This window comes from Apteryx mantelli, chromosome 29 (genome assembly GCF_036417845.1).
Source record: "Apteryx mantelli isolate bAptMan1 chromosome 29, bAptMan1.hap1, whole genome shotgun sequence".
NCBI lineage: Eukaryota > Metazoa > Chordata > Aves > Apterygiformes > Apterygidae > Apteryx > Apteryx mantelli.
The window spans coordinates 2,037,837-2,062,710 of NC_090006.1; the positions used below are offsets into that span (position 1 = coordinate 2,037,837).

The 24,874-nt window shown below is 46.2% G+C and overlaps 1 protein-coding gene across 1 annotated transcript in view; it reads left to right on the top strand.

Annotated features, from left to right (window-relative positions):
* Window positions 1-8,911, top strand: part of ANTXR1 (ANTXR cell adhesion molecule 1) — a 107,270-nt gene extending 98,359 nt beyond the window's left edge. The window contains exon 18 of the mRNA XM_067312435.1: window positions 8,562-8,911. Coding sequence (XP_067168536.1) covers window positions 8,562-8,834 — 273 coding nt within the window. The 3' untranslated portion in view covers window positions 8,835-8,911. The remainder of the gene's footprint in view (window positions 1-8,561) is intronic.
* Window positions 8,912-24,874: the final 15,963 nt, after the last annotated feature.

Below are 24,874 nucleotides of genomic sequence, written 5' to 3' on the forward strand. Positions count from 1 at the left end.
GCTTGCTGGGCTACCGCAAAGCAGACTGCACGTTACCGTAAAAACAAAGCACAGTCATGGCCTTGTGCTCTTTAAGTGCCGGACCTCTGTTTCTGAAGCAGAGAGAGTAAACAGCTCATAAAGCAGAGCATCCCAGTCATCTACTGATTAGGGCAAAATTTCTCCTGGACAGAATTACAAGGTTATGCCTTTAATATTCACATGCAGAGATCTACCTAGGAAACCAAGGGATTGCAGGGATGGGAATAATTTCTCACTGAATGCTGGAAGGAAAGTGGACAATAATTTCTATTTCCCTCAGCCATTAGCACTGCCCTGCACAGAGCAATTTTCCTGGGTGACGTAGCATGAAAACAACCATGGGATTGTGTTGCTCTCCCATTCACATAGCAGAAGATCCTTTCCTGAACCATGCCCTGGCTTCTCTGCCCAAGGGCAAATTGCACCCGAAGAGATCATCCCCGAGTCACTGCTTTCTGGAAGAGTAGATCCTCTTCTCTTCTGCCTCCCCAAAGGGATATTTACCGTTACCCTTGATTAATTGTTCCAGTTACCATTGCCAAAAGAATGTGTTTCATTTTTCATTTGAGTTTTTCTCTCTTTTCCTCATACCCAGTAGACTTTGTTATTCAAACTCCAGATGAAAGATTACAATCCTGTGTGAGACGGTGTCTTTGATGTGTCACTCAGCATTTCTCCAAGACTAGCTACCTCTTTCCAGAAAGACAATGGGAAGAATGACCAGATCTTCCTGGAAATGACACTCGTCCCACAGTGTAAATAAGCCAAAGGTAGCTCCTGCAAAAGCAATCAGGCCTTATTTGCTGACATACAAATGCCCACTCATCCCTGAAAGAGCCACGCTCCCAAACTCTCTGGCACAAGCTGAAGATGAGGCTATTAAGCTCATTCCCACATTTCAATTTGGCAAGGTAGAAGCCTGTGTCATCTCGTTTCACTTTTTGTAGGCGTTTGCCCTGAAAGTTTTCTTTTCAGTAGGTTCCCAGCTGGTTCAGTCCTGCACAATGTAGCTGGAGATACCAAGCACCAGAGACTGGGTATTATCTGGATTGTGGTAGGTCTGAAAAACTAGTCACAGGCCAGAAGTTATGAGTAAGCTTATGAGTAAGATTTCAACTGGAGGTTGGATTGGCAGAACCACTCCTTGTACTGTGGGGCCCTCAGATACACGGTGCTATATATGTATGTATGTCTGCGTGTTAGTCATAAGCCAATGTGACTGAGTTGTTATAACTCTTACTTATTTCAGATTCTGTGCAAGATCTGAGAAAATGCATTACCTTATTGAGTTTAAAGGATTTTCTTCTTCAGTTTACAGGAATACATATTGCTTGAACAGAATAATATAAATATAAATAAAAACCATTGCCTTAACATCTGAAAAGACCAAACCATATGTAAGGCATCAAAGAAAGTTAGATAGTTTTTCTTCTTTGTTTCCTCCTGAATTTAGACAGGATGCTTATCTGCGGTGTAGGAAACTGCTTCTGATCTAACTGGAGCTCACTAGCCATGCACAAGATCACTTGTCACTAGCTTTGCAAATGTGTTTATCATTCTCATATGGGGCAAATTCCACCCCCTTATTATTTTCAGAAGGAAATGCCATTTTGTACCACTCTTTTCATGGGGTTAGAAAGTTAAATCTAGCGTGTCATGTGGTACTGATACCTGACTGAAAATTCTGGATCTTGCTCCAAACTTCACCACTCTGTAATACTTTTCACAAGGTGTTTTAAATTAAACCATAATAGTTGATAGTTTTCAGTGATGCCTCTACAATAAAAGACCAACTTATTAGAATCCTGTTGGAGTCGTGATCCGAAATTCCTTCTTATCAGTGGAAGTCTTCATCTTCATTTTGGGAGAAAATAGGTCAAGCATCCAATTTATCATTTATTGAATGACCACGGTGGCTGGAATGTCTTGGGAATGGTAGGTTTCATAAGCAACACTGAGTTCAAGTCTTTATATTTAGTAACAAGAGACAGATGAGAATGTTTTTGTTGCGGTGATGTTTTATCACGAAATGAGACAGTTTTAATAGTTGTTTGGTGACTAACAGATAGAGAGGTAGCCGTGAACGTACTGTGCTTGCTGCAGGAGGCATTGTTTCCTGGCTTTAGCAAGCATCCGCAGCACAGACTGATCTCACTCGGAGAGGCTGGCTAACACAGCCCAGGAGCTGGTTAACAGTTTCCTAAAACTGTCTCCAGACACCCCTGTGTGATTTGAAAGGCAGCACACCGCCAGCTCTGGTCGTGAAAGCAGGGGTGTTTTAAGCTCTCAGAATCCCATCACATGCCAGAAGATGTCTGGGATTTGGGAGTTTATCTTGACAGAGGGTTTCAGGGCAGTAAAACCCCCTAGTAACCCAAGAGCACCCCGATCCTTGCTTTCCCCAAATGATAAAATGGTGGTGGAAAGCAGATATTGATTATTCCTGCCCTGTTCTATTCCCAGTATCACCTCATCCCAGCGCAAACGAGTGGATTTTTGGAGAGAGGTTTTGTCAAGTGCCCTATGCAAAGGCCTTTTTCACAAGAGGGGATCCACACCACGTTGGCTACAGGCAGTTTTTCTCTGTAGCCACGGGAGAGGCAGCATGAGCTCTCTGTGCCGTTTGGCTCTTGCAGGCCGTGGGGAGGCAAACTGCCAGTTTACCGCCCTCCTCTCCCTGCGGGGCTCAGAGCTGCTGTCAGATCCACAGTGACTCTCCACTCTGTATTCTTCTTTCTCTCCCCACTCATCAACCTCACAGATGTTTGTGGAAGTTTTATGCCTGGACTGAGTTCAAATCAAGCACCAGGGCTCTTTGGTAGGGAGGATCTGGCCTAGGAAATTTAGCATTAGTTTCTTCCATCCATATATGTGCTTTCTTTGCTTTTCAGATAGCTACAGTTTAGTAAATATGTCTTTCCAGAGACTAGCGATAACTCTTGCATATATTTAATGTCTGCCTGTTACTCATTGGGCCAGTAGCTCCAACACATTTTTGTGCTTGATTCAGAATCAGGGACGAAATCACAATTTAATCTCTTCTCTTCTCTTCTCTTCTCTTCTCTTCTCTTCTCTTCTAATTTTCTTCATTTATTCATTTATTCATTTCTTTTTTTCTCTCTCTCTCTCTCATAACAATAGGGTAAAACAGAATATTGTTTATGGAAAGTCTGAATTATTAATAATCCCTACAAAACAACATTAAGGATTGTATCTTTTCCAGTGCCTCTCTTTAAACCCAGGAGCTCAGAAGCTCATCCCCTTGTTTTATGATCTTAAAATCTTGATATTTTTCCAGGTATTAATTCCAGCTTGATAGGAAACCAACAGAAAGAGAAACATTTTTCATCTTCACTTCAGAAAAATGTGCTCAGTCTTCCCCTGTTAAAGAGAGATCTTTTCAGTACTATGGAGGGCATGCCACTGCTCGGGGACTGAACTCCCGTTCCTAAATTACCTTTCTGCTGTGCACTATGTGAGCCTCACCCTAAACAGCTGGAACCACAGAGAGCAGGACTGGAATGAAACAAGAAAAAAGCTTTCTCCCAGTTTGAGCCCTGCACTGGTGGAGGGCAGATAGTTAGCTGGTTAGAGAAAAAAGAAACACTGCATTGTCTCAGGAGAAAGCTCCAGCTCGTTCTCTTGAATGCATAGCAACAACCACCCTGAGCTACGACCTCACTAGACTAATGTCCCCCTCACCCCAGATCCCACCCTTCTCTTTCAGCCCTGGCAGCCCTCCTCTCTCAACCAGATGTAAAGAACAAAGGGAAAGCTTGGATCAAGTGTGCAACCCCATGGCAATGTGTGCGCAGAGCATTCGCAGAGCAAGGCCCGTGGTCAGAGGAGGCGAGCCTCCTAAGGTTGAATGCTTTGCTGTCTTAGAGGCAGTGCTGCCTGCCTTCATCCCCGAGACAATTAGCTGTAGAAGGTGGAAGAGCAAGGTCACTCCAAGCAGAATTCATTATGCCTGTGCCTGCGAGCAATATTCTCTAGAAAAACAACATAAAATGCGAGAGTGAATGGCCCTCACTGATTTTGCTGATTCCACTAAATTTCAGATCTAATAACGTGTCCATATTGCTTCAATTGTCTCTTCTGAGGCACAGCTGTGACTCTCTCCCCTGAAGCATTGAGGCTGCAGGAAGGGAAATAAAACCTAGCCAAGGCGTTCAACACAGCAACCCTTTAATATTCAGTCTGTTCCCAACGTTCATACATTCTGTATCTCCAGCTACTTTCTCCATGCTAAAAAGGCTGATAGAATTGGCTCCTCTTAGTCTCAAAGTTGTGGTATAATCCAGTTAAAGAGCTTTTTCTCCTGGGATAAAAGGCAACTTATGTTTAAGGCTCCAAAGTAGCACTTAGGAGAAGTGCCTCCTGGAGATTCTGCCACCATCTCCCATATCCACCCCATCTAAATCTGGACATCTAAATGAGGTGAGATACCTAGGCGGATAGCCAAGAGGAGCTCCTAATGAGTAGCCATTCTGTTCTTCCTACAATGTGAGTCACGCAAAGTCCCATGTGCTTCCACTGACTGTAGAGAGGTCCTGCGCTCCTCTTACCTGTAGTTCCTCAGACACCTGCTCTGGTTATGCATCCAGATCCCCAAGGCTGTACAAGACATTTGGGCCCAGACCCTTAGAGGGTATACACCTTCTCACATCGAATTTTATCTGTGGGATACACTGAACTATGCTGGCAGTGGAGAGCCCTGTAAAAACTTGAATGGATAGGTGATTGGCCAGCCAACTTGATCATCATCCAGACAGTTTTCCAGATAAAACAGCACTGAACTGAGGAGTAGGTCAATGATGCTGATGTTTTATTTTTCTATTGCAATTATATGGTACAAAGCCCAGCTGTGAATCAGGGCCCCCTTCTGGTAAGTGCAGGTGGGAAAACACATCTCTTGCCATGCAGTTCAGAGAAAGCTGGGTCTTCCGGTGCTCTAGGGTTACTTGTCTGTGGTCACATTCTGGCTAGCGCAACCTCTGTAGTTCTGTGTCTGTTATCAGATTGCTAGATGCAAGATGAAATCCATGTTTAACATCCAGCTTTTTGGTTAAAGTATTTCTCTTCCCCGTGGGTCTGCTTTGCATTTGTACCCAGAGCGCTACTAAAACGTTTTCTGTCTCTCCTGTGCAATAGCATAGTAATTTTTTTCCTGGATTTCTCCTTGTCATCCAATCTAACAATCCCTTCCCTCGGAGATGTTGGCTTCTCCATCTCCTCTGAGGCAGTGTAGCTGCCAAAGTCCATTCTGGATTGAAAACTCCTATCTGGCATTCTCCCTGCAGCTGCATGGGTGAGGGAAATGTCAAGCAATGAAACGCAAGAAGAATTCCCTTGGTCTGTCAGTTCACATGAAATGAGGAAGAATCCTGAACTGTGTATCTGCCCTTCACACATGTAGGATGCCCTGCAGAATTACCCCTTGCACAGTAGTAGAAAGTGTGGTCTAACAGGTCACAGTCAATTTGCCGCAGAGCAGCTGACCCAGGCAGGAAAGGAAATAGGAGGAGATGGGAAATTGTGTGCTAGAGCTGAGATAAAGGCCCACTCTTTATCCTCTTTGAAGGGGAAGGAGGACTGAACTCTAAAGTAAACCAATGTAATGCACATAGGGCTGAGGAAGGGATGTCTAAAGAGTACCGCTGCATGCTGCGCTAGCTCAGGGTTGAGCCTGGCTTTTGTGTCTGCGCTCCCCATGCTGCCTGTTCTCTGGCCTGCGTCTGACCGGCTCACACTCAGAATTCCAGTCTGACTCTCATTCGAGCCAGACAGCATGTCCAACAAGTCCGTGTCAAACCATGGTTATCAAGGACAGTGGAGACATTTGAGTAAAGAGCTCTCTGATTTCAAAGCAGCCCTAGTACTGGTGAAGAAGAGTTATCATTAGTCACAGATATGAGTAGTAGTTCTTGGACACAGAATCACTAGGTGGTAGCTGACCACAAAAACTAGTGTAAAGCACAGTGTAGCTATACATTGGTGTGAGCTGCTAGCACTTTCATATGATAATGGTGTTGCTGATTTATCCAAGCCAGTTTTCATCAACAAGAAGTCAAATCTTTGCTAGCAGAGTCAAACCTTGCACAGGATGTAATATCTTATCATTTGGGGCCATCCTTTGGGCATCACCAGAAGTGCTACATGGCTTTTAGTCTGCAAGCCCTGCCCCAGCCCCAAACCCAAGGATTTCTGAGCCTCGCTGCATCCTCTTGAATGCTTTTTGGGCAGTGCTCTGTTCCATTTGGATCAGCAGCACCATAACCTCACCCCTGGAGCATCCAGACAGAGTATCTCTCCACACAAAAACAATTGCAACTTTTTGTTCTCTGGCTGGGATTCCTGGACTGCTGCTTTTTGTTCGGGTTTATTTTATTTTCAACATAAATAAAGAAAACAAAACCAGTGCAAGCAATAGTCTGAAGCTACTAAAGTTGCATTGCAGGAGACGTGGAACTAGAACAAGGAAAACATTCTCATGGGGCTTTTTTCTGAGTAAAATTGGTTAATCTTGAGTTCAGACTTACACTCACTCAGCAGGGCTATCCCACCCTATTTACTTAAAATCACAGCATTGTGCCTTAAAACACTGTTAAAGCAGAGACACCAGCCTACAAAGAGAAAATAGAGCTAAGGACTCTGAGCTGACTGTGTGCTTATCTGAGGCTTTTCTCTGCCTGATCATACGGTGCCCCCTTGTTGGCCAGCATCAGGGATGCTGGGATGCTGCAGAGGGAGCGTCGTGTTTCTGGTCAGGGATGTTGCCCACTCCGGCACTTCCCTTTGTGTCAACGTTTTGTCCTGGGCGAAGGATGACGAACACGAGCCCCCTGCACAGGTGCTAACAGCAGCAGGCAGTACAGGGCAGTGGCTAAGCCTCTCCTCCCTTTCCCCCTCCACTTGTTGTCATGCTGTAAGGACAAGCATTAACTGAGAGGCATTAATCCTCGAGGAGGGGCATTACCCTAGCTGTATTCATGCCAGTTATGTGGGGCTCTGCTCTGCCTGAGATCCATTGCTCAAAGAGAGCCTGAGTTGAAGCCAAGGGTTCTTCCTTCTGGCAGAAGACCAGGGCTGAGCCGTGCTGAGGAGAGTGTCCGGCACTCAGAGCAGCCTTGAGGTGATGCTGTCAGGGTTCAAGGCCCTCCGAATTCCTTGTTTTCCTTAAATGACCTTTGCTTGTACATGACAGCCTGCACTCAGCTGTGCGCTGCTCTGCATACTTCATCGCTTCAGCGAGGAATCCACTTTCCTCTGCTGAGAGGCTAAGGCTCAAACAGATGTTTCTTCGTATCCACAGAGCATGATGATATAATTGGCAGAGCCCTTGGAGAGTAGCCATCTGTATCTCTTTGTGTCAGCCCCTTCCACGCCAGCCCTTGTCATCCTCGTCAAAACCTCCTCCAGCACCCCTCTGCCTTCGTACCAACGTCTCCCTCCCTTCACTGTCAGTCCCTCTTCTGCAGAGCACTTGTCCATAGACTGGGTACAGCAGGGACAAGATGCAGAGCGGTGCAGAGGATTTAGAGCTAGTCATGTTGTTGCCCCAGCAGATCTACTCCAGTCTGTATGGGCTCAACACTCCTTTTGGCATTTTTTCACCAGGAAAAACATTTACTTTGGGAGAGGAAAGAGGAAAACAGAAAATAAACTCACACAAATTCAAAAGCAAACTAGGGACTCAGAAATCCTCTAGTGCCTTTTTGGATGATTTCATATCTAAAAGAATGAATCCATAATACAATAATGCTGATTCTGACATTTGAGTATTTACAGTGGGATCTTTCATAGGTGGAACTTAGGAGAAAAAAAAAAAAAAGAGCAGCTCAGGGGGCAAAGGTTTTGTTTAAAAATGTACAACAAACTGTAGCTTAGCACCATTCCCCCAGAAGAGCAAGAAAAGCAGTTTATGGGCTTCACATGAGCGCTAGAATATCAAGACAGCCCAATGAAGAATGGAAGTATTTCAGGAAAAATTCTGAGCAAGTAACTGCTGTAGTGAAATGAATCTTCCTGCCTGCCTGGTTGATAAATGATTAGAAATAGAACACAAAAGCTGTGTATTTGAAGGAGAGAGAGGCCCCAAAGGTGCCAAGTCCAGATTTCACGCTGTTGGAAGTTTAAGACTGAGGTGTGGGGAGAGGCAGCTGTAGAGGCAGGGACCATGGGTCGTGCACTGATTCAGAAGCCAGTGTGGAAGAACAGGAACAGCTCCTGCAACTTCAGTATGACTTGAAGTACTTCGTGCTCTGCATAAAGTTCCTGGAATGAGGAGACAGCACGGGAGGATTGCATCTTCCTTCACTACAAAAGCTGTCGTTAGCATTTAATTTTCAGCTCTTGGTTGCTAAAACAGGACTTGTGCTTAGAGTGTCGGTCTCAGGGAACGAGAGGGGACACAGCAGTGTGCCCAGGAATAGAAAAGCTGATGTCACATTTGCCCACAGCCGGGAAGGTGTGTCGGCTGCGATGCCGTTGCCCCAGTCGGTAACCTTGCTTTTCCACTTTTTCCTCTTTTGTTTTAGGGCCGTTGCATCAATTTCACCAGAGTGAAGAACACAGAGGCCCCACCTAAATATCCACTCAACAACGCCTACCCTGCGTCATCTCCACCCCCGGCACCCATCTACAACCCCCCGCCCCCAGCCCCAATCTACACCCCCCCTCCGCCCAGCTCACCCACACCCCCCACCCCATCCCCGTCCTCCACACTCCCGCCGCTCCCCCCACCCCCCCAAGCGCCACCTCCCAACCGGGCCCCCCCTCCGTCCCGGCCCCCGCCTCGCCCAGCTGTCTAGGGGGTCGGCCTTGCTCCCGTCTCTCCCAGAAGTGTTCGAGAGGCTTTTTCAGCAGTACTGTATGACGTCCATCTTTGTGGGGGGGTGGGGGGGCAGTTAAAGGAAGCCGGACCTTTTTTGAAATGGGTGACAGCAGAATGAACCACTTTGTAGTCGTCTTTCTCCTTCTGTTTTCTTTTTTTTTAAAAAAAACCCTTGTGCATCAGTGCCACCAAAACATCAAAGCAAGAAAAGCCAAGAGACTGCAAGAACAAGGCAAATAACTTCAGTTTCTTTGAGCAAGGCTCTCTCCCCTTCTTGTCCCTGCCACTTCACTGTGCCTTACCATGGTGATTCCCGGAGAAACTGAAGAAATGAATGAATAACTAGGGTAAGCTCTCAGGAAAGGCAATCCCCCCCAGGGAGGACAATAAAAGACTCCTGCAGGAGCAGACATCCCAGCTAGCTACTTGGAGACAATTGCACAAACTTCATGGTACAAGACTCAAGGTACGACAGAAAGCCAGTCACACCTCGCTCACGTGCCAGCGCCGGGCAAATAGTAGCAACAGCAGGTCTGCAAGTGTAGAAACCCTTTTAAATCCAGAAAGAATTGATGACAAGCAGCTGTTGCCATGGACCATGTGTTGGAGAAGGGAAGTTATTGTCATCTTGGAGGATCCAGGAAGGAGAAGGGGTAGGTCTCTGGTGTCTGGATTTGTGTATGTTGGTATTTGGAAGTGCAGGTGAATGAAAATGGAGTGCCTCTAGGAAAATGAATCACATGGAAAAATAAACCAGTCGGTATGTCCACGAGGCTTTGACCCATCCCTGAGGACAAGCAATAATTCACAGCAGGTCGGCCGTCAGTGCTGCCAGTGGGACAGAAGAGTACATAAAATCTGAGCAAAGGAATCGGCGGAAAGTATGGTTGATAGAAGCATTTTGCATTTAGTTGAGACTAATTTTTGTCCATCTAATTAATCGCTCTGCTGAGTTCAGCAGTGTAATTTAATGCTGTTTTCCATTTTAAAAAGAAAGTTTTTGAATATAAACAAGTGGTTAGGTGTATTGATTTCTTTAAATCCAGTCTTCTTGGGCTCCTTGTTATTGTCAGTTTGAAATGATTACCACTGATGCGTTTCTGTTTTTTCTGTAAATTACATTCTTTCGCCCTAAAAATGTTTCCACATGGATTTTTATTTTTTGTTTTCCCTTCCTAAATAAGTAGTGGATGCCTTCCAAACTCGTAGTGAAGACAAGCCAGTGTGCTTACTCACTCTTGTCAACTCTCAGCAACATCACTTTTATTAGCAATTGTTGACGAAGGCAAAAATCGCACACAGGACATGCAAGATGGGAATCAGTCTTCCAAGAAATGCACTGGCTGCATTTCTGCATGCTTTCTCCTCACCTTAACGGATCCCCACCATATTCCACAATACTGCGTATGCACATGTTTTAACCTATAGCAAACTTTCTGAGCACCTGCCTTTGCAACACAGTGCTAGAAATAGGTGAGATCACTCAGCACTTCAGTCAAGCCTCTGGCTCCCTAGTTTACTGTCAGGATCAGTTCTCACAACCTGACTCTCTGTGGAAATTACAAAGTCATAAACCGTCTTTGTAGCTGCAGTTCTATGAATATCTAAGGGTTTTCATACTCATATAATTTTCTACCAGATAAAGAAATGCTTTGCCAAGTAAGTGCTGTTGGAAATAGTAATTCTAGCTTTTCTAGCAAAAAAAAAAAGGAAAAAGGAAAAAAAAATCAAAAAGGAAAAGGAACAGACCAGTTAAAGACTCAGTGAAGACTTGGCCTGGGGTCCTTTTGGTAAGGACATTTGTGAATGAACCTTTACCATGAGACTCGGAGTCAGTCTGACTGTCATTCACCAGCCTCACCCACCATTACAGCCGCATATCATCTATTAGATGAGATAAATGCAGCAATCACAATGGATCTGAAGACTCATTCCACAGCCAAGGGCTGGCTGTTCTGCACAAAGGCTGATTAATTCACCCACGTCACTGTTTTGTCTGCAGGCAGCACAGAGCAGTCCCCAATTAGGAGCAAAACCAATAGTTTTGATATTCACTCTGTCAGATAGGATCAGCTACAGGCCATGGTTAGTTCAACAAGACGACTTTGTGATCGTCAGGTGGGACTGGGAAACTTTTAACACCCTGACACAAGTTTGGTTGGACTCCCTCTTATGATGGATGGGATCTAGTTAAATAGTTGTTGATTTGGTGTGATGATGAAAGGTGTACAAACTGGGTATAGTGTAATACAGGATCGACAGATATTTCTCCTAGCAGATCCTCAATATTTCAAAAAGGCTTGGAAAGGAAATTGATTTTCAACAATATGGCATTGAATTTTTGTGTGTGTTTGTGTGTCAATTAACCAATAAATCTAAACCTACTGCTGGGGGAAAAATAAAAGCATTGTGTACTCCATGATTAAAGCTAACTTGTTGCAGACGTGTATACAAATTTTCATTCTGTTCCCCAAATTAAGGGGGAAGAAACCCTAACAGTACAAAGGAAGCAAAAGAAAACCTAGATCAGTTAGAAAAAAATAGTGATTATAAAATGCCCTCTATGCAATCATTCAGTTTATGAATAAAAAACTCCAAATTTTTTGTTGTACATATTGTTATTGCATGCTTACCATATGTTAGATGGAAGCATTTCCTATCCAGTGTGGATAAAAGAACATTTTTCAAGTTGTAGTAAATTATTATAAAGCCAATGATATTTCATGGCATGTTATTGTATCAAGCTGTGCTTGTTGTATTTTTTCTTTATGGTTGTATTGCTTTTTTATAAATGTACAAATATTTCCTGTAGTGACGAATACCTATTTTACATAGCATTAATTGGAGCACTAGAACTCTGCGCTATATACGCCCTTGACCCGTAGGCAAGGCGTTATGCACACCAGTCCCGGGCGGGATACGGCCGGAGTGCAGTGGGGACAGACAGACCAACTGTTCCTGCTTACAAATGGAGTGATTAAGTGGACGCAGAAGCACGCTGCTGTCGGTGAGTCGGTTTTGCTAGACCCTCACTAACATTCTCAGAAAAAATAGAGCAGATGTTTGGCGACGCACTTCGTATCTGATCTTGTATTTAGGATCAACCTGAGTGTGCCTGCTAAAACAGCATCCTCAAAGGTACTGCAAGTGCTTTTGTATAAGTACCATACTCTTTTTATGCTAGTCCCTAAAGATTAACTTACAAACCTGTCTTAAGGCAACCAAGAGCAAAAATTTGGGCACGAATTTAAATCAGCTTCCCCTGACAATTAATGCTATGTAAATGAGGTTGAATTAGCTGGTGTACTATATAGTGACGTATGGTACCCTATGTATTCTCTGTCTATAGAACCTTCCTAGAAACACATTACACAGGCTATCAGTCCACACTAGCCAATTTTTAAGTAAATGTTCATTATAGATCGAAAGGAGTTGAGTGGCACTACATCTGCTCTGCAATTTCAAAAGACTTCATCAGGTCTCACTGTTTACTAGTTGCACATGCTCATATATAGGATTGGTCTAAACAGCAATAAACAGATGTCTGATGACATTAAATAAACAGTTATGTTTCATTTGCTCTAAATAGGTCACTTCAACTATTCCTGTTGTTCTTAATTCATGCAAAACTCTTTATCAGTGTGTCCTGCGGCCTCAAAGGACTAGGCAGTTGCATTTGACAAGCATTCAGTTTTGTCTTGTTTTTTTGGGTTTTTTTTTGATTGCTGAAAAAGTTACAAATTGTTCCTGGCTGTATTTTGAAGCATTCACCCACATGAACCTTAGCAGTCTTCAGAATTCTCTCACTACTCCTTGGTGTGTCAAGGCATCTTGCGTCACTGTTTATTTTGGGAAAGTGGGGGAACGTCTGCTTTCTGAGAGCTCTGGCAAGGTTTGAGGGGAACCAGTTGGTAACATTGCCTCAAATGTGGTGCTGATGCAGCAAAGGAAGAAAAAGAAGCCTCCTGTTTCAACGTCAAATTAAGTTTTGTCACTTCAGCCAGTGCTATGCAATGATGTTTTACTCCCTCTGTTTGTTGCATGTGTCATTTGTTAAATTCAGTCGTTACTCTTGCTGACCTTGATGTTATTATTAAAGAACTACACAAATTTATGCTGGGCTCCAAAAGATTCATTGACTAGGTAAGGGGAACGAAGCGGGAGACAGGAGGATCCTGGTCAACAAGTTTTCTCATAAAACTGACTTTTCCATCACCTTGGAGAATTCACGCTTGGTGATTTTCTTCCTGACAGACCAGAGCGCTTGTATCCAACACAAAAGCATTCAGATGTGACATAGCCTAAACAGCCTGCTCTTCTGCTGACATCCACAGCCTCGCCTTCCAATACAGAGTAACTTGTCGTTTCATGCAGCTAAACTCAGCAACCTTTAACACAGGCAACTTTTAACAAAGGCAGTTACTTCATATAACGTCTACGAGAAATAACTAAGCGTGTTTCCACCCACACTTGCTGATAGTCCTTCTTTCTTCCTTCCTGCCTAACCATCACTAACCCATCCGGATTTTGATATGGTTGGAATATTTGATTCCACAAAGAAGATTAATGCAGCACAAAGAAATTCAGCGTCAACACCCTGCCCTGTTTCAGCAAAGCACGTAAGCCCAGGCTCTTTAGCCTCCTCTGAAAATGAGAGCTCGCAACTTCCACAGCAAGTCTAGGTTCAGTCAGGGTTCATTTTGTTTTGTTTTTTTAAACCAAACCTGTACACCTAGCAAATGCAAAGAAGGCAGCAACAGTACTCAGCACATCCTGCTCTCTGGCTCTGAGGAGAACTGCTTCTTTGTGGAGGCTATCAAGAAGATCTGTAGTTACTCTTCTCGAAAGAGGACAGCTAAAAAAAATGTGAGGAAAGTTAAACTGTAGTCTAGCCCAGACTCAGAAGAGGTGGTGCAAACCTGGCCAGCCTTAGCGGTAGCTCCAGGCTTTTCAGGGCATGCATTTGCACAGAAATGGCTGTGCAGCTGAGCTGTGTACAAAATCCCATCACTACATTGAGCAAAAAGCCTGAAAAACAACATTATAGTAAGAGACAGGCTGAAACACATGCATCTAGCAAGAGACCCAGGTAGGCTTGTTTGTACTTTCAGGCAACTACCAGCTTCGACTACCTCAGGAAACCACCTGCTTCCTGAGCCTGTTTCTCAGTCAAGAAACCCCATTCTACTGGCCACCTCAGCAGACTACATCCCTGTGCCTTCAGCAGGGCAAAACCACCCCAAGACAGGACATTCTTGGAGCCAAGCTACTACAAAGCAGGGAATCATGCACACAAGACTTTTTTGTAGCCCTGAGCAGGAGGCAGCAGCTGGTCACCCCCTGCTCTTGGGCTTGCTCCTAATTAGCCACCTGTGTCCCTCAACGAGCCCCACCTGGAGCAGAGCTGGGCCCCAGGGCAGCAGCTCCGGAGGGAGGGAGGGAGTGGGTGGTTTTGGGGCTGCATGAGGTGGTTTTGGAGTGGTACAGTGGTGTGCAGACTGCTTTAGGATCCAGCCTGTCCACAAGTGGAGAAGTAAAGAAGATTAGGACTGTGCCTGCAGCAGCTGGAAGGAGCCAAAGCGGTGAGTCCTGGCTGGGCTGTTTCCAGCAACTTCTTTTATTCTCTTGTTGAGGCTGCAAAGGAAAGGGGCTGCTTTTGCCAGGGCTTTGCAACACGGGGCTCAAGGCTGTACCGGCGTACGCAGTCGGACGCCTCCAATGCTGGGTTGGCTCCACAGGGTCGCGGCAGGGCTGATGCTCAACAGCGGGAGAAGGCTTTCTTTGCCCCCCTGGGCTGACAAGCTAACTGATTTTATCTTTGCATTAAAGTACCCAAGTGAGGTGAAAAGAGCAGCCCCCTTCCTGAACAGCAGTTGTGTTTATGCTGGGGGGAGGCAGGGGGTCTGCTCGCAAGAGCTCTCCTTGCAGATGAACCCCGCTTGTTCCTCTAGAAGCTCCTCTGGCTTTGGGCAGCTGAGGAGTTCCTCATTAGGCTGGAAAGGAAATTATTGGGTTTTCTAATTCTGGCAGAGAAAGCCTCTTCTGAGTCATAGATAAGGCTTTTGTAAAGGGTTTGGTGGAAATACCAGTGAGACTCGAGCATAATCTGATCCTCTTTTTGTTAGTGTTGCTGGGTAGTGTAATGCACTCTTTTTTTTTTTAAAGAAATAGCTCTAAAAACTTGGAAAATAATATGAGCAATTGAATAAATTGTGTTGGGCACAGAGAGCGGCTGAAAGTCTGTAGCATACTGCTGGAATAAGCTGCTGATACTTCTTAAGATTATTTTAGCATCTTTTAATATTAAAATGCTTTCAAAGGTTCTTCTTGCTAGCAGGGGAAGGCAAAATATTTTTGGAAGGCCCAGACTGCCAGGGAACATGTTTTCTGATGCCACTGTGCCTGTGGAGATGTTGCTTCAAGGTGTATGTCCCTGGTCATAGAAGAATTGTCCCCTCTGTCGGGGGTGTTTTCCCCACTGATGCTGTGGGTGGCCTGGAGCTGTAATCCAGGCTGTGCTGCCTTCAGCTGTGAGCTGATACGACCTCATGAGCTAACCGTGCTGCAGCCTGAGCAGGAATTTTCCTAGTTCTTCATAGACATTAAATCCTGGGGCCTTTCTCAGAGCTGGAGGAATTAATAGGGCTGGAGAAAATATAGCATGCTAAAATACCCTGGCAAGTGGAAAACTGAACTTAGCCCATGAGGTAACTTTTACTCACAAGAAAGCTGTGGACTTGTATGTTCCACTTTCCGTTCCCATTTAAAATCTTTCCTGGCATAGCCTCGAGGCCTGCTGCTGTATGCCTTTGAGTGTGGATGCCTTTAGCTGCTCACAGAAGATGCTCAGCTTCAGTGCTTATTTCTTCTCGCATTTGCGCTCTTGTGGTCTTTCTGTACATCCAGCCCACTAGCAGGAGACTGGGAATGGGGGTGTCAGGAACTGTTTTCTAAGCCTTTTAGTTCTTACTCAATGGCAATTCCCTGGGAAAGTAAAAGCCAACCCAAAATAGAGTAGGTCTGCAGTCCTTTAATCCATGTTTGGTGACTGGTGACATGTGAAATGGGAGCTTGTCTGGCCTCTAAATGGTTTGTCTGCCTGTCAGCATTGCCCTGTAATACCTTGTCCTATCACTGCTGTAACCTGTGTAGGCAAACCCTGAACTATTTTTGAGAAAAGCTGGGAAAAATCTCCTGGGAAAGTGAGGTTTTTTTACTTGGCTCAATAATGCCCAAGTTCAGTTAAAATTAGAATTTCTGTAGAGCTCAAAACTTCAGTCAGACTGGACTGAAGAGGTGCAGCCGAGCAGGGTGCTGGTTTTGTTCCCCGACTTTTCCTTCCCCGCTCGCTCTCTCTGAACGCCAGCCTTGCTGCCCTGCTACGAAGGCAGGGCTCATGAGCACCTTGGCGGGTGTCGCTTAATCGTGTTCAAATGAAAAACCCAAATCAGTGTTCCCTTTGTTCTGCTTGGCCCCTTGCGTTTTGGTTTGGCCCCCGTGTTTACCTGGTGACGCGGGGTGGGGAGCAGAGCCGTGGGGCAGAGCTGGGCGGTCACTGGGAGCAGGGTCAGGTACCAGGCAAAGGGGTGTTTCTTAGGGGCAGCGGCTGCTGGTTTGGGAAGAGCCCCTGCGGCTCACGGAGCAGCAGATCCTGCCTGCCCTCGGGGAAGTGCTGGAGGGATCCACGGGGTGCGTTTAATAGAGAGATCGTCCTTCTGGACTATCCCTTCGCCATTCGCGGCTGTGTGAACGGCCTTGCCCTCCCCATTCAGATTGGCATAGCAGGCTCCCTGGTAACTACAGCAACGGCAGATGTGGAAAAAATATTAGGAGTGGATCGAAGGTATTTTTAGCTGTCTCTAATGCTACGCGGCAGCAGGGAGCCAAGGGAGCCAGTGTGATACATATGGGCCGTGTTTCCATTGACTGCCAGAAAAGAGCCCAAAGGGCAGAACTTGGGAATTTCTACTTCAACATGATACAATGGGAACTGGTGGTAGTTACTCATTTGGGAAAAGGCTACAGTGTCTGTCCGTGTATGTGTGTAATACTATGCTGGCTTAAAATAATAATGATTGCAGATGCGTATTTCGCAGGCTGTCATGGAAACTGGAGAGCCCTGCAGTTTCTAAAAATGTATTGAAAGAACTGTAGTAGCATCAGACAGTTTCTTGTTTGTTTTCTTAACAGTCCAGCTCAGAAGGTCAAACTCTGAAGTCATTCTCACTTGTCTGCCTCTGCCTCTGTTCCTGTCTGGGTAGGGATGTGGGTGGCTTGGTCCACACTTCTTCCCCAGTCCTGCCTGAGATAGTCTGGTGACAATACTTGGCTCACAGTGCCTGGCAAAATAAAACAAATAGCTTTTTTTTAGAGGATGATATGGAGGTAAATAACCTGCCAAAGATGAAAGAGGTAGGTGCTTAGACTCCCATGTGAATAGCCTGTCCTCAAAATGTGACAGCAAACTAGACCATTATTTTCTTCTTTTCGGTTGTAGGAGCTCTTATAAGCTGCTTTTTTTAGGAGACTGAGTCATTTGCCACCCAAATATGCAGTGAGCTGGGAATGCAGTTTCAATTTTGACCCTGACACTGAATGATTTGGGAGTAGGCATGACATGGTGGTTCTTCCGAGGCAACAAAAATGGAATAAGTCCTCAATAACTTTGTTCCTGGCCCCTTTAGCTTTACAGGGCAGTAGGGCTTTCCTGACCAAGGCTGGTGATGTTATGAAATGAGGTTCCCATGCGCTTTCCTGCTCTGCATGCAATCCGGTCTGTAGGTGCATCCACAGCAAGAGAAACGATTTATGTCCAATAAACCCCAGATGGGAAACTTGGCACCACCAGTGCTAACCAAGACAGCAGCAATCTCTGCTGCAGACCCCGAGAGCCAGCTCCATCTGGCTAGGAGTATCTCCAGGGTTTGAGAAAAGCAGGATTTGGAGGGTATAGGGAGTTGGGAAAGGAGTTGGTGGTAGCACTGGTTGCTTCAGAAATAAGATTGAAGCTCAGATGAATAGATTAGCAGGTTACTATGAAAGCTCTCTTTTTCAGTAGTTAAAACCTAACCCTCTGCTGCCTCACAAGCTATTTCCAGCCAGCGTGCACATTCCTCTGGCATCTGTGGTTAATGACTGGACCCAGGTGTCGCACATATACGTTCAAGAGGTTTATACTTCTGACCCCAGCATTTGTGCTGGCTTTGCGAGAGACCCCTGGGCATCCACTGTGGTGCCTGTGTCCTTCAGGCTTGCAATAGGTCCTGGAGCCAGGCTCTCGGCTAGTGCAAACCGCTATAGCTCGATCTCTGCTTCGCTGTTGTTCTGTTAGGGCCGGCAAGACCGTGTGGTTGTCGGGGCTTTTTGAAAAAGAAACCCCGGAGCTGGTTCCTGTTAGCAGGTCGCTAGCTCTTTAAATATCTGAGCACTCCCTATAGCAGGCAGAGGAAAGTTTAGGTAATGCTGCAAGTATGGAGGTAACTCTATCTGCTTATCTGAGGCCAAACTGGCAAGGTTTTAAAGAGTGCCCCATTATAAATGGAAGCCATCAGAGATAGTGACTAAGAAAGCCCTGCTCTGGCCTCTAATCCTGACTGGATGTTATCAATACACCATCCATCCTCGTTCCCACGCGAAGGCCGAGCACACAAAGGAGTTCCCTGTGTGAGGCTGTTCTTTCGGGCTTGCGGGAATGAATAAAAGGCAAATGTTAAAGGGAAGCGAGTGCTTGGGTTTTCTTCACAAAGCCAAAAGTTTTGCAGACGTTTCTGAGAAGCACCTTGGAAATTTGAGGACCATCAGAAATTGTATCCTATGATCTGAAGGTTCTCTACAAGCCATGAAAACTCCCCAAATTGCTTGTTAGTCTGGCACACAGTGCTAAGTGGAAGTGCAAATGTATCTTTGGGTGTGTGTAATGGCTTTGATTTAGTGTCTTTTGGGCATCCCTTGGCCAGGCACTATTGCATGACATGGACATACTCTCTACTGTGGCAGTGCGGATGGGAGGCACAGGCAGCAGCGTTTTGTGCTTTGCAGAGGCACTGCTTGGCCTTCAGGTAGCACTGATGTATGTTCGGGAGGTTGGTACAGTAGGATTTCTGCCAAGACAAACACTCCGGGATTTAGGCCTTGATCTGTAGGATGCCTTAGAAGGGAATCTGGCTCTCCTTGCATTTGCAGAACAGCTTTTGATTTTCTCTTGGCAAGAGCTTTCTTTTGTCTCCAGATGTATTGATCTCATGCCTGTTCCAGCTGTAACTCCATAGCCATGTTCAGAGCCTTCCAAGCCTGACCTTCAATAACAAACTTCCTTGTAAAGCAGAAGGGACTAATGTGTCATATAGACTGGACAGCTGAGAGAAGCGGGCTCTGTGCATGCAGGTGAATGCCAAAGAAATGCCATGTTCACTTTGTCCTATCCATCTTTTACAAAGGAGCCGTCGCAAGCAGGTTGTAAGCAGCAACAGTGTAGTTCTGTGCCTGGTCTTTCACTCTCGGTCTTGCAGCCGTTGACTTTTGGAGTGAAAAGCTTGCTGTGTGCTGTTTAGACAGTCTCTTGAAAAGCACCGCAGGAAAACAGCGGGGCTGCACACAGGCTATATTGTGCTGTGTCCCCGACTTGTTCTCTGTGGGGCAATGTGTTTGCAGATCTCTCCTATCTGTTGCTCAGCAGCAGAATATTGTACCATCGCACGCATAGTCCCTTAGACTCTGCTTGCCTTTTAGGGTGAAGTACCCTTCAGTGGCAGGTGGCATAAATTAGAGGGGTCCTGCATCATAGTTTCTAGCACAGCTTTTAGCGTCTGCTCAATCTGTATGCCCCCATCTCTACCATACTCCTGATTGCGGAGGCAGCTTGTCCAGCACCACCGCGGGCGTCTGCACTGCAGTGAGCAGGCTAAGGAAAAAAGGGGCTCGTGTCTGGAGAAGGCTGTCAGTGCTGGGGCATCCTGCCGCTTGCACGGCTGCGAGGATTTTTGCCTGAATAAGGACTGTAGGATTTGGCCTTTGCTTTATATGTCTTTTTCAAAATGATTTCGTACTGAAACGATTTGGCTGAAACACGCACCAGCTGAAGCCAAGTGCTGGACCACCCAGGCCACTGGTCTAATCCACTGTGGCGCATTTTTACATTCCCGCAACATAAAATTAAATAAATAAGAAACAGACTAGAATGTGAGAAGCAAAAGAGAAGGCATGAATTGCTGGAAAACAGCCAGGGAATCAGTTGATTCAGTGGTTAAACGCAGATCTTGACCAGAACAGCAGTTAGGAATCACATTAGCTGATGGGGTCTTTTAATACTTTGGTGTTACAAGCAAAATTAATGAGAATCTAATAATCTAGGTTTAGAGGAAGAACTGTACCGTTGCAAACATTGTCTTCTCTTTAGCAGTCTGTGCATTAGCAGCAGAACAACTCTGAAAGTCGGGGGCAACACGGCTTAAACAAGTTGCTGCAAAGGGTTGCCAAGGCGGAAGCAAAACTTCCGCGCGGCTCCAAGGGTCAGCAGCGAGCCGAGCTGCTGGGACTGCGTGGGGCTGCGCTGCTGGAACGGTGCACGTGTGGGAGACGGGCTGGGCAGTCCGAGGGAGAAGAGCCCGGCACGGAGGTGTAAAACTCATTAGCAGGAACCACTCGTGTTTTGCAGGGTAGAACTGTCTGCAAAGACCCCCCCCCCCTTTTAGCATTCTTCTTATCTGTTTCTTTCAGTATTTGGGGGGAGGGGAATGATGATGAAAAGCCAAAAGCAGAATATGCTTTCATTTCCCTAAAAAATAATTCAGATTTGGGTTTTGACAGGCAAGTTTTTTTATTTAAAAAAAAAAAAAAAAAGACCGAGAGAGAGAGAGAGTTTTCTCTGGAAAAAGAATATTTCCTGAAAACTGGTTTGGCCAAAAATGAAGAAGGAACCCTCGCATTTATTTTATTTTATTTTTAACTAAATGCCTTTTTTAGATTGAATTTTTTTTTTTAAACTGTCAAATATTACTGTGGGCTTTAATGCTCATCTCTTAAAACATGTCAGGCTCCCTGAGTGCTGGCAGAGCCAGGAAAATTTCATGCAGCTTTATGCATCTCTGCTCTAGCAGACTGGTTTGGTGGATGCTCGTGGTTGGAAGCTGTGGGATAGTTTCTCTGAGCAGTTTCCCCCCTGGCATGGTCAATGGCAACTGAGGATATGTAACATCTTGCAGGAAGTGTTCTGCAGCCTCCAAAGCTACCTTGCGCCCTGGGTTTGCTTTTGGTAGAGGCCTTGACGCTCTTCCACCAAGCGAGCAGCTGAGCCCTGAGGCAGCGCGTTGCAGCTGATCGGGGGCAGCAGTGGACAATAAAGTCCTTCCCCAGACCACTGCAGGAGAAGGACAAAAACCGTGCGCCAGAGAGCAGCACATCGGTTGGATCTTTCACACTTGGTGTGCTGCTCCCATTTAATCCTTCTGTCCCCTCCTCTTCCCATGTATTTCCTGTTCAAAAAATTCCTGACTTCTTTTTTCCTCCCTTTCTGCCATTGTCGGAACAAGATTTAATCACTGCTAACTCCACTGGGGAGACCGTTAGGCAGAACTAATTTGCAATGGTGATGTGCGTCTGTCTGTTTGCAGCCAGCTCCATGATTAATCATTTCACTGGAAACTCGGGATGGTTTTTTTTCCTCCGCCTCCCTTTCTGTAGAAGAAAAGATGTGAAAGAGATGAGCTGTGCTGCAAGGCATTTCCACGCTTGTCCCACTCCTCAAAGGGTTTGCAGCTGGGAGGTGGGATAGTCTGTGTGCTGGCAAGTTCAAAATGCTGCAGTTTGCTAATGCATAAATATTGCAGGATTTCACAGTTGCTTCCCATGCCTCAGGGAGGACAGCAGTGTATTGGGGCTGTTGGAGGAGCTGAGAGGCTCTGGAGCCCATGAAAGGCGGGAGGGAACGTTGTCTCAGACAGCACTGTTCTTGCGCAGCTGCACAAGTCTCCAGCAGGAATGGATCTCCTTGTAATGCTCCTCTTCTGCAGACAAACCGGGGGAGAATTCAAGCAGACAGTGGACACGTTTCTGCACTGTTGGTCCCACTATAGCTACAATTTTGTGGGGAAATGCCAGGCATTCTCGGTTTCGCTTTAACGGTCTAATTTGGATGGTGCTACTGGGTCTACAGCCACACTGACATAAAAATGGTGTCAGCTAGATCTTCCTCTTCTTCCTGCAGAAATGACCCTGCTAAATGTAAGGATGTTTTTCCTGATTTCCCATTGCCAGGGTGGAAAGGGAGGAAATGGGCGTTCAGCCTTTCCATCGGTGTTGAAGAACTCATTATCTTGTCTGGCAGAAAAGTTGTCTGCAAAAAATTGCTTCTGCAAATAATTTTTTAATGCAAATGAATTGCATGAGCAAATTTGCATGAGATCAGGCCCTCTGATTCAGTGCGGTTGACTGTCTTGTGGAACGGCGACCGATGCGAGTGCGCTGACAGTAGTTCAGCTTGGGTTTTAGGCCTGTGTGCGTGGCTTTTGAAAACAGTGCAGGGAGGAGAAGACAAACTTGCTTCCACGTGTACGCAGCTGTTCTTCATTATCCTCTAAAAAGTGGCTCTGGCAAACAGCAGCCACCCCCTTGTTCAGATGGCAGAAAAATATGAGCATATTTCAGGGCTAACGTGGAGCAATGCACGAGCGGGACCACACCGCCTTAGGAGCGAGCGTTTGAATTGCGAGCGGGACTAGATGGCATGGTGGCACGGGGCTTGCAGGGATGAGATCCCTTCCGGTCCCGTGTCCTTCCTGGCCAGCCTGATCCAAAGCTTGCTGAAGCAATTGGAAAAATTTCCCCCTTACTGCACAGCATCTCGCATCAGACCCTAAGCATCTGTGTTGCCTCTGGGTGCCTGTATGAATTAGCATTATAAGACAGGCAGAAAACTCCTCCAGTGTCTTCAGCAGATTTACCTCTGCAGCGCTGCTGTGATGAATGTTTCCTCCTATTTGCAGTAGGCTGACCTTTTGCTAAAGAATGAGCTTGTCTGCTCTTCTTTTAATTTTATCACGTGCCCTTGATCCGGAGGCACGACTGACTCTGCGGCTTCCTAGCCCAGGCCAGTCAAAATGGACTGAGTTAGTTTAGATATTACAAGCAGTGGATTTGGGAGTTGGTCCCCCAGCCCTGTCCCCCTTCTGGGTCATTTTGATCAAATTGGGATAAGAAATGATTACACAACTGAGCAGGGGGTGAAGGATTGGGGACTGTCCAAGTTGCAGCCTGAGCAGGACATGATGCAAAGGCCAAGCTTGGTGCTCAAACCTAACTCCAGGCCTTGCAAAGCAGTTGTGGGAGCACTGCTATTGCTAGAGCTGGGCGTGGGATAAGAGATTTGCCAGCAGAACCCCTCGAATTACGCTTTTTCCCACTTGATCTTTCAGCTGGTGCCTGAAAAGGAAGTAGAAAGGTTTCCTAGCACTCAGGCAAGTGGAAAATGATTTATAACTCAAACAGCCCATGTGCCGGAGGTTTCCATGCTCTGGAGAGCACTGGTGTTGCTAGACTTTACACAGCTGAGCGGGCTTGGGGGCTGGCACGCAGGCTGTGCCTCGTCTCCATCCATCCTCGCTCCCGTGCCCGCCTTGCTGCACAGCGCCACAATCTCCATCAGGCTTCCAGGGTTTAACTCTGGCTTCAACACCGATGGGGGTTTTAAAGCTAAAGGGCTGTCGGCACCGTTCCCGCAGAGCTTCTGTGCTGCTGGCCCCTTTCAACCAGTCTGGCCAGATGTCTTGCCAGTGGAAGCGTGAGGGACGCTGGTCTGTCCTTGGAGCAGAGCGCGTCGCGGTTCGCTTTAGGCATCAGCCCCACTTTCTGCCTGGCACAACTGAAAGCAGTTGGGGTTTTTCTTTTCCATTTGCAGCATGAGACTGTCCAGGAAACCCTGCACACTAATGCTCAGTCTGGTGCAGAGTCTTTTTCCCAGCCTGTGTTTAACAGCAGAAGTTTGATTTTCTGTTCTTCCACTCCCAGAAGGGTGACAGCTGGCGGAGCCACGCTTGGTTTTGTGGCTGAGGTATTGGATTGGGGTTTGTAGGTTCTGGACTCGAAGCCCAGCTCTCGTGCTTACTCCAGATGGGAATTCAGGCAAGCTGCTTAATCAGTCTGGGCTTTGGTGCCCTGAGGAAAACGGGGACTCTGATAATCCTGCTTTTAGCAGACTGTGGGCGCTCTGGGTGTGACGACAGGCCAAAGCCTTCTCGCTTTATTGCCGAGATCTGCATTAGCAGAGCTCTAAGCACTTTGAAAAAGAGCATCTGTCTTAAACAGCATCCATGTGAACATTGCATAGGCAAAATGCTAGTACTTGTCATGGCTAGATACTTTGGGTAAATCCTGCTTGTTTTCAGACCCCAAACCTCTTCCTAGCTCTGTCTTTCTGGGCAAACTAGCTAGTCTGTCTGTGACAGTGGTCATTGAACGCAACGTCTGCCAAGCAGTAAGGACTGTGACTTACACCGTGTCATCCAAAGTGAAAGGTAGAAAGCGGTTGCCATAAAAAGGCGCTTACACCTAATGGCTTGCCTTTCACAAAACCGAAACTTATTCCAGAAACTGAGAGCTGAGTATTTCTTCTGCAAGAGGCAGATCTTTGACCTGATGGCAGAGCCCAGGCTTGGAGGGGTAATTCAGCTGGGCAGAAGTCAGCTTACAGCCGGACAAAAGCATTTCGATGGGAGACTCTGTTTGTCTGTTGGCTTTCGCTGCCCCTTTCTGAAAACGTACTACTACGTTCATCGATCAATGCTGAGAAATTAAGGCCACCACGTTCCCCCCGACCTAATGTGGGATCTGTCTCTGCTGTAGCCCAGGAACCATAATTCTGGGTAGTGGTGCACCCCTGCTTTGCCTAGGGCTTGAGGGGTGTTTCTTGACATGCCAGGCCCATGGTTTTAACACCAAGCCACCCTTCCTCTGATGGTTTTTCTCCAGTCCCAGGAGCTTGCCATAAATGTTTCAGCAGTATCTTTTTGCTTGCTCTGAGCACAG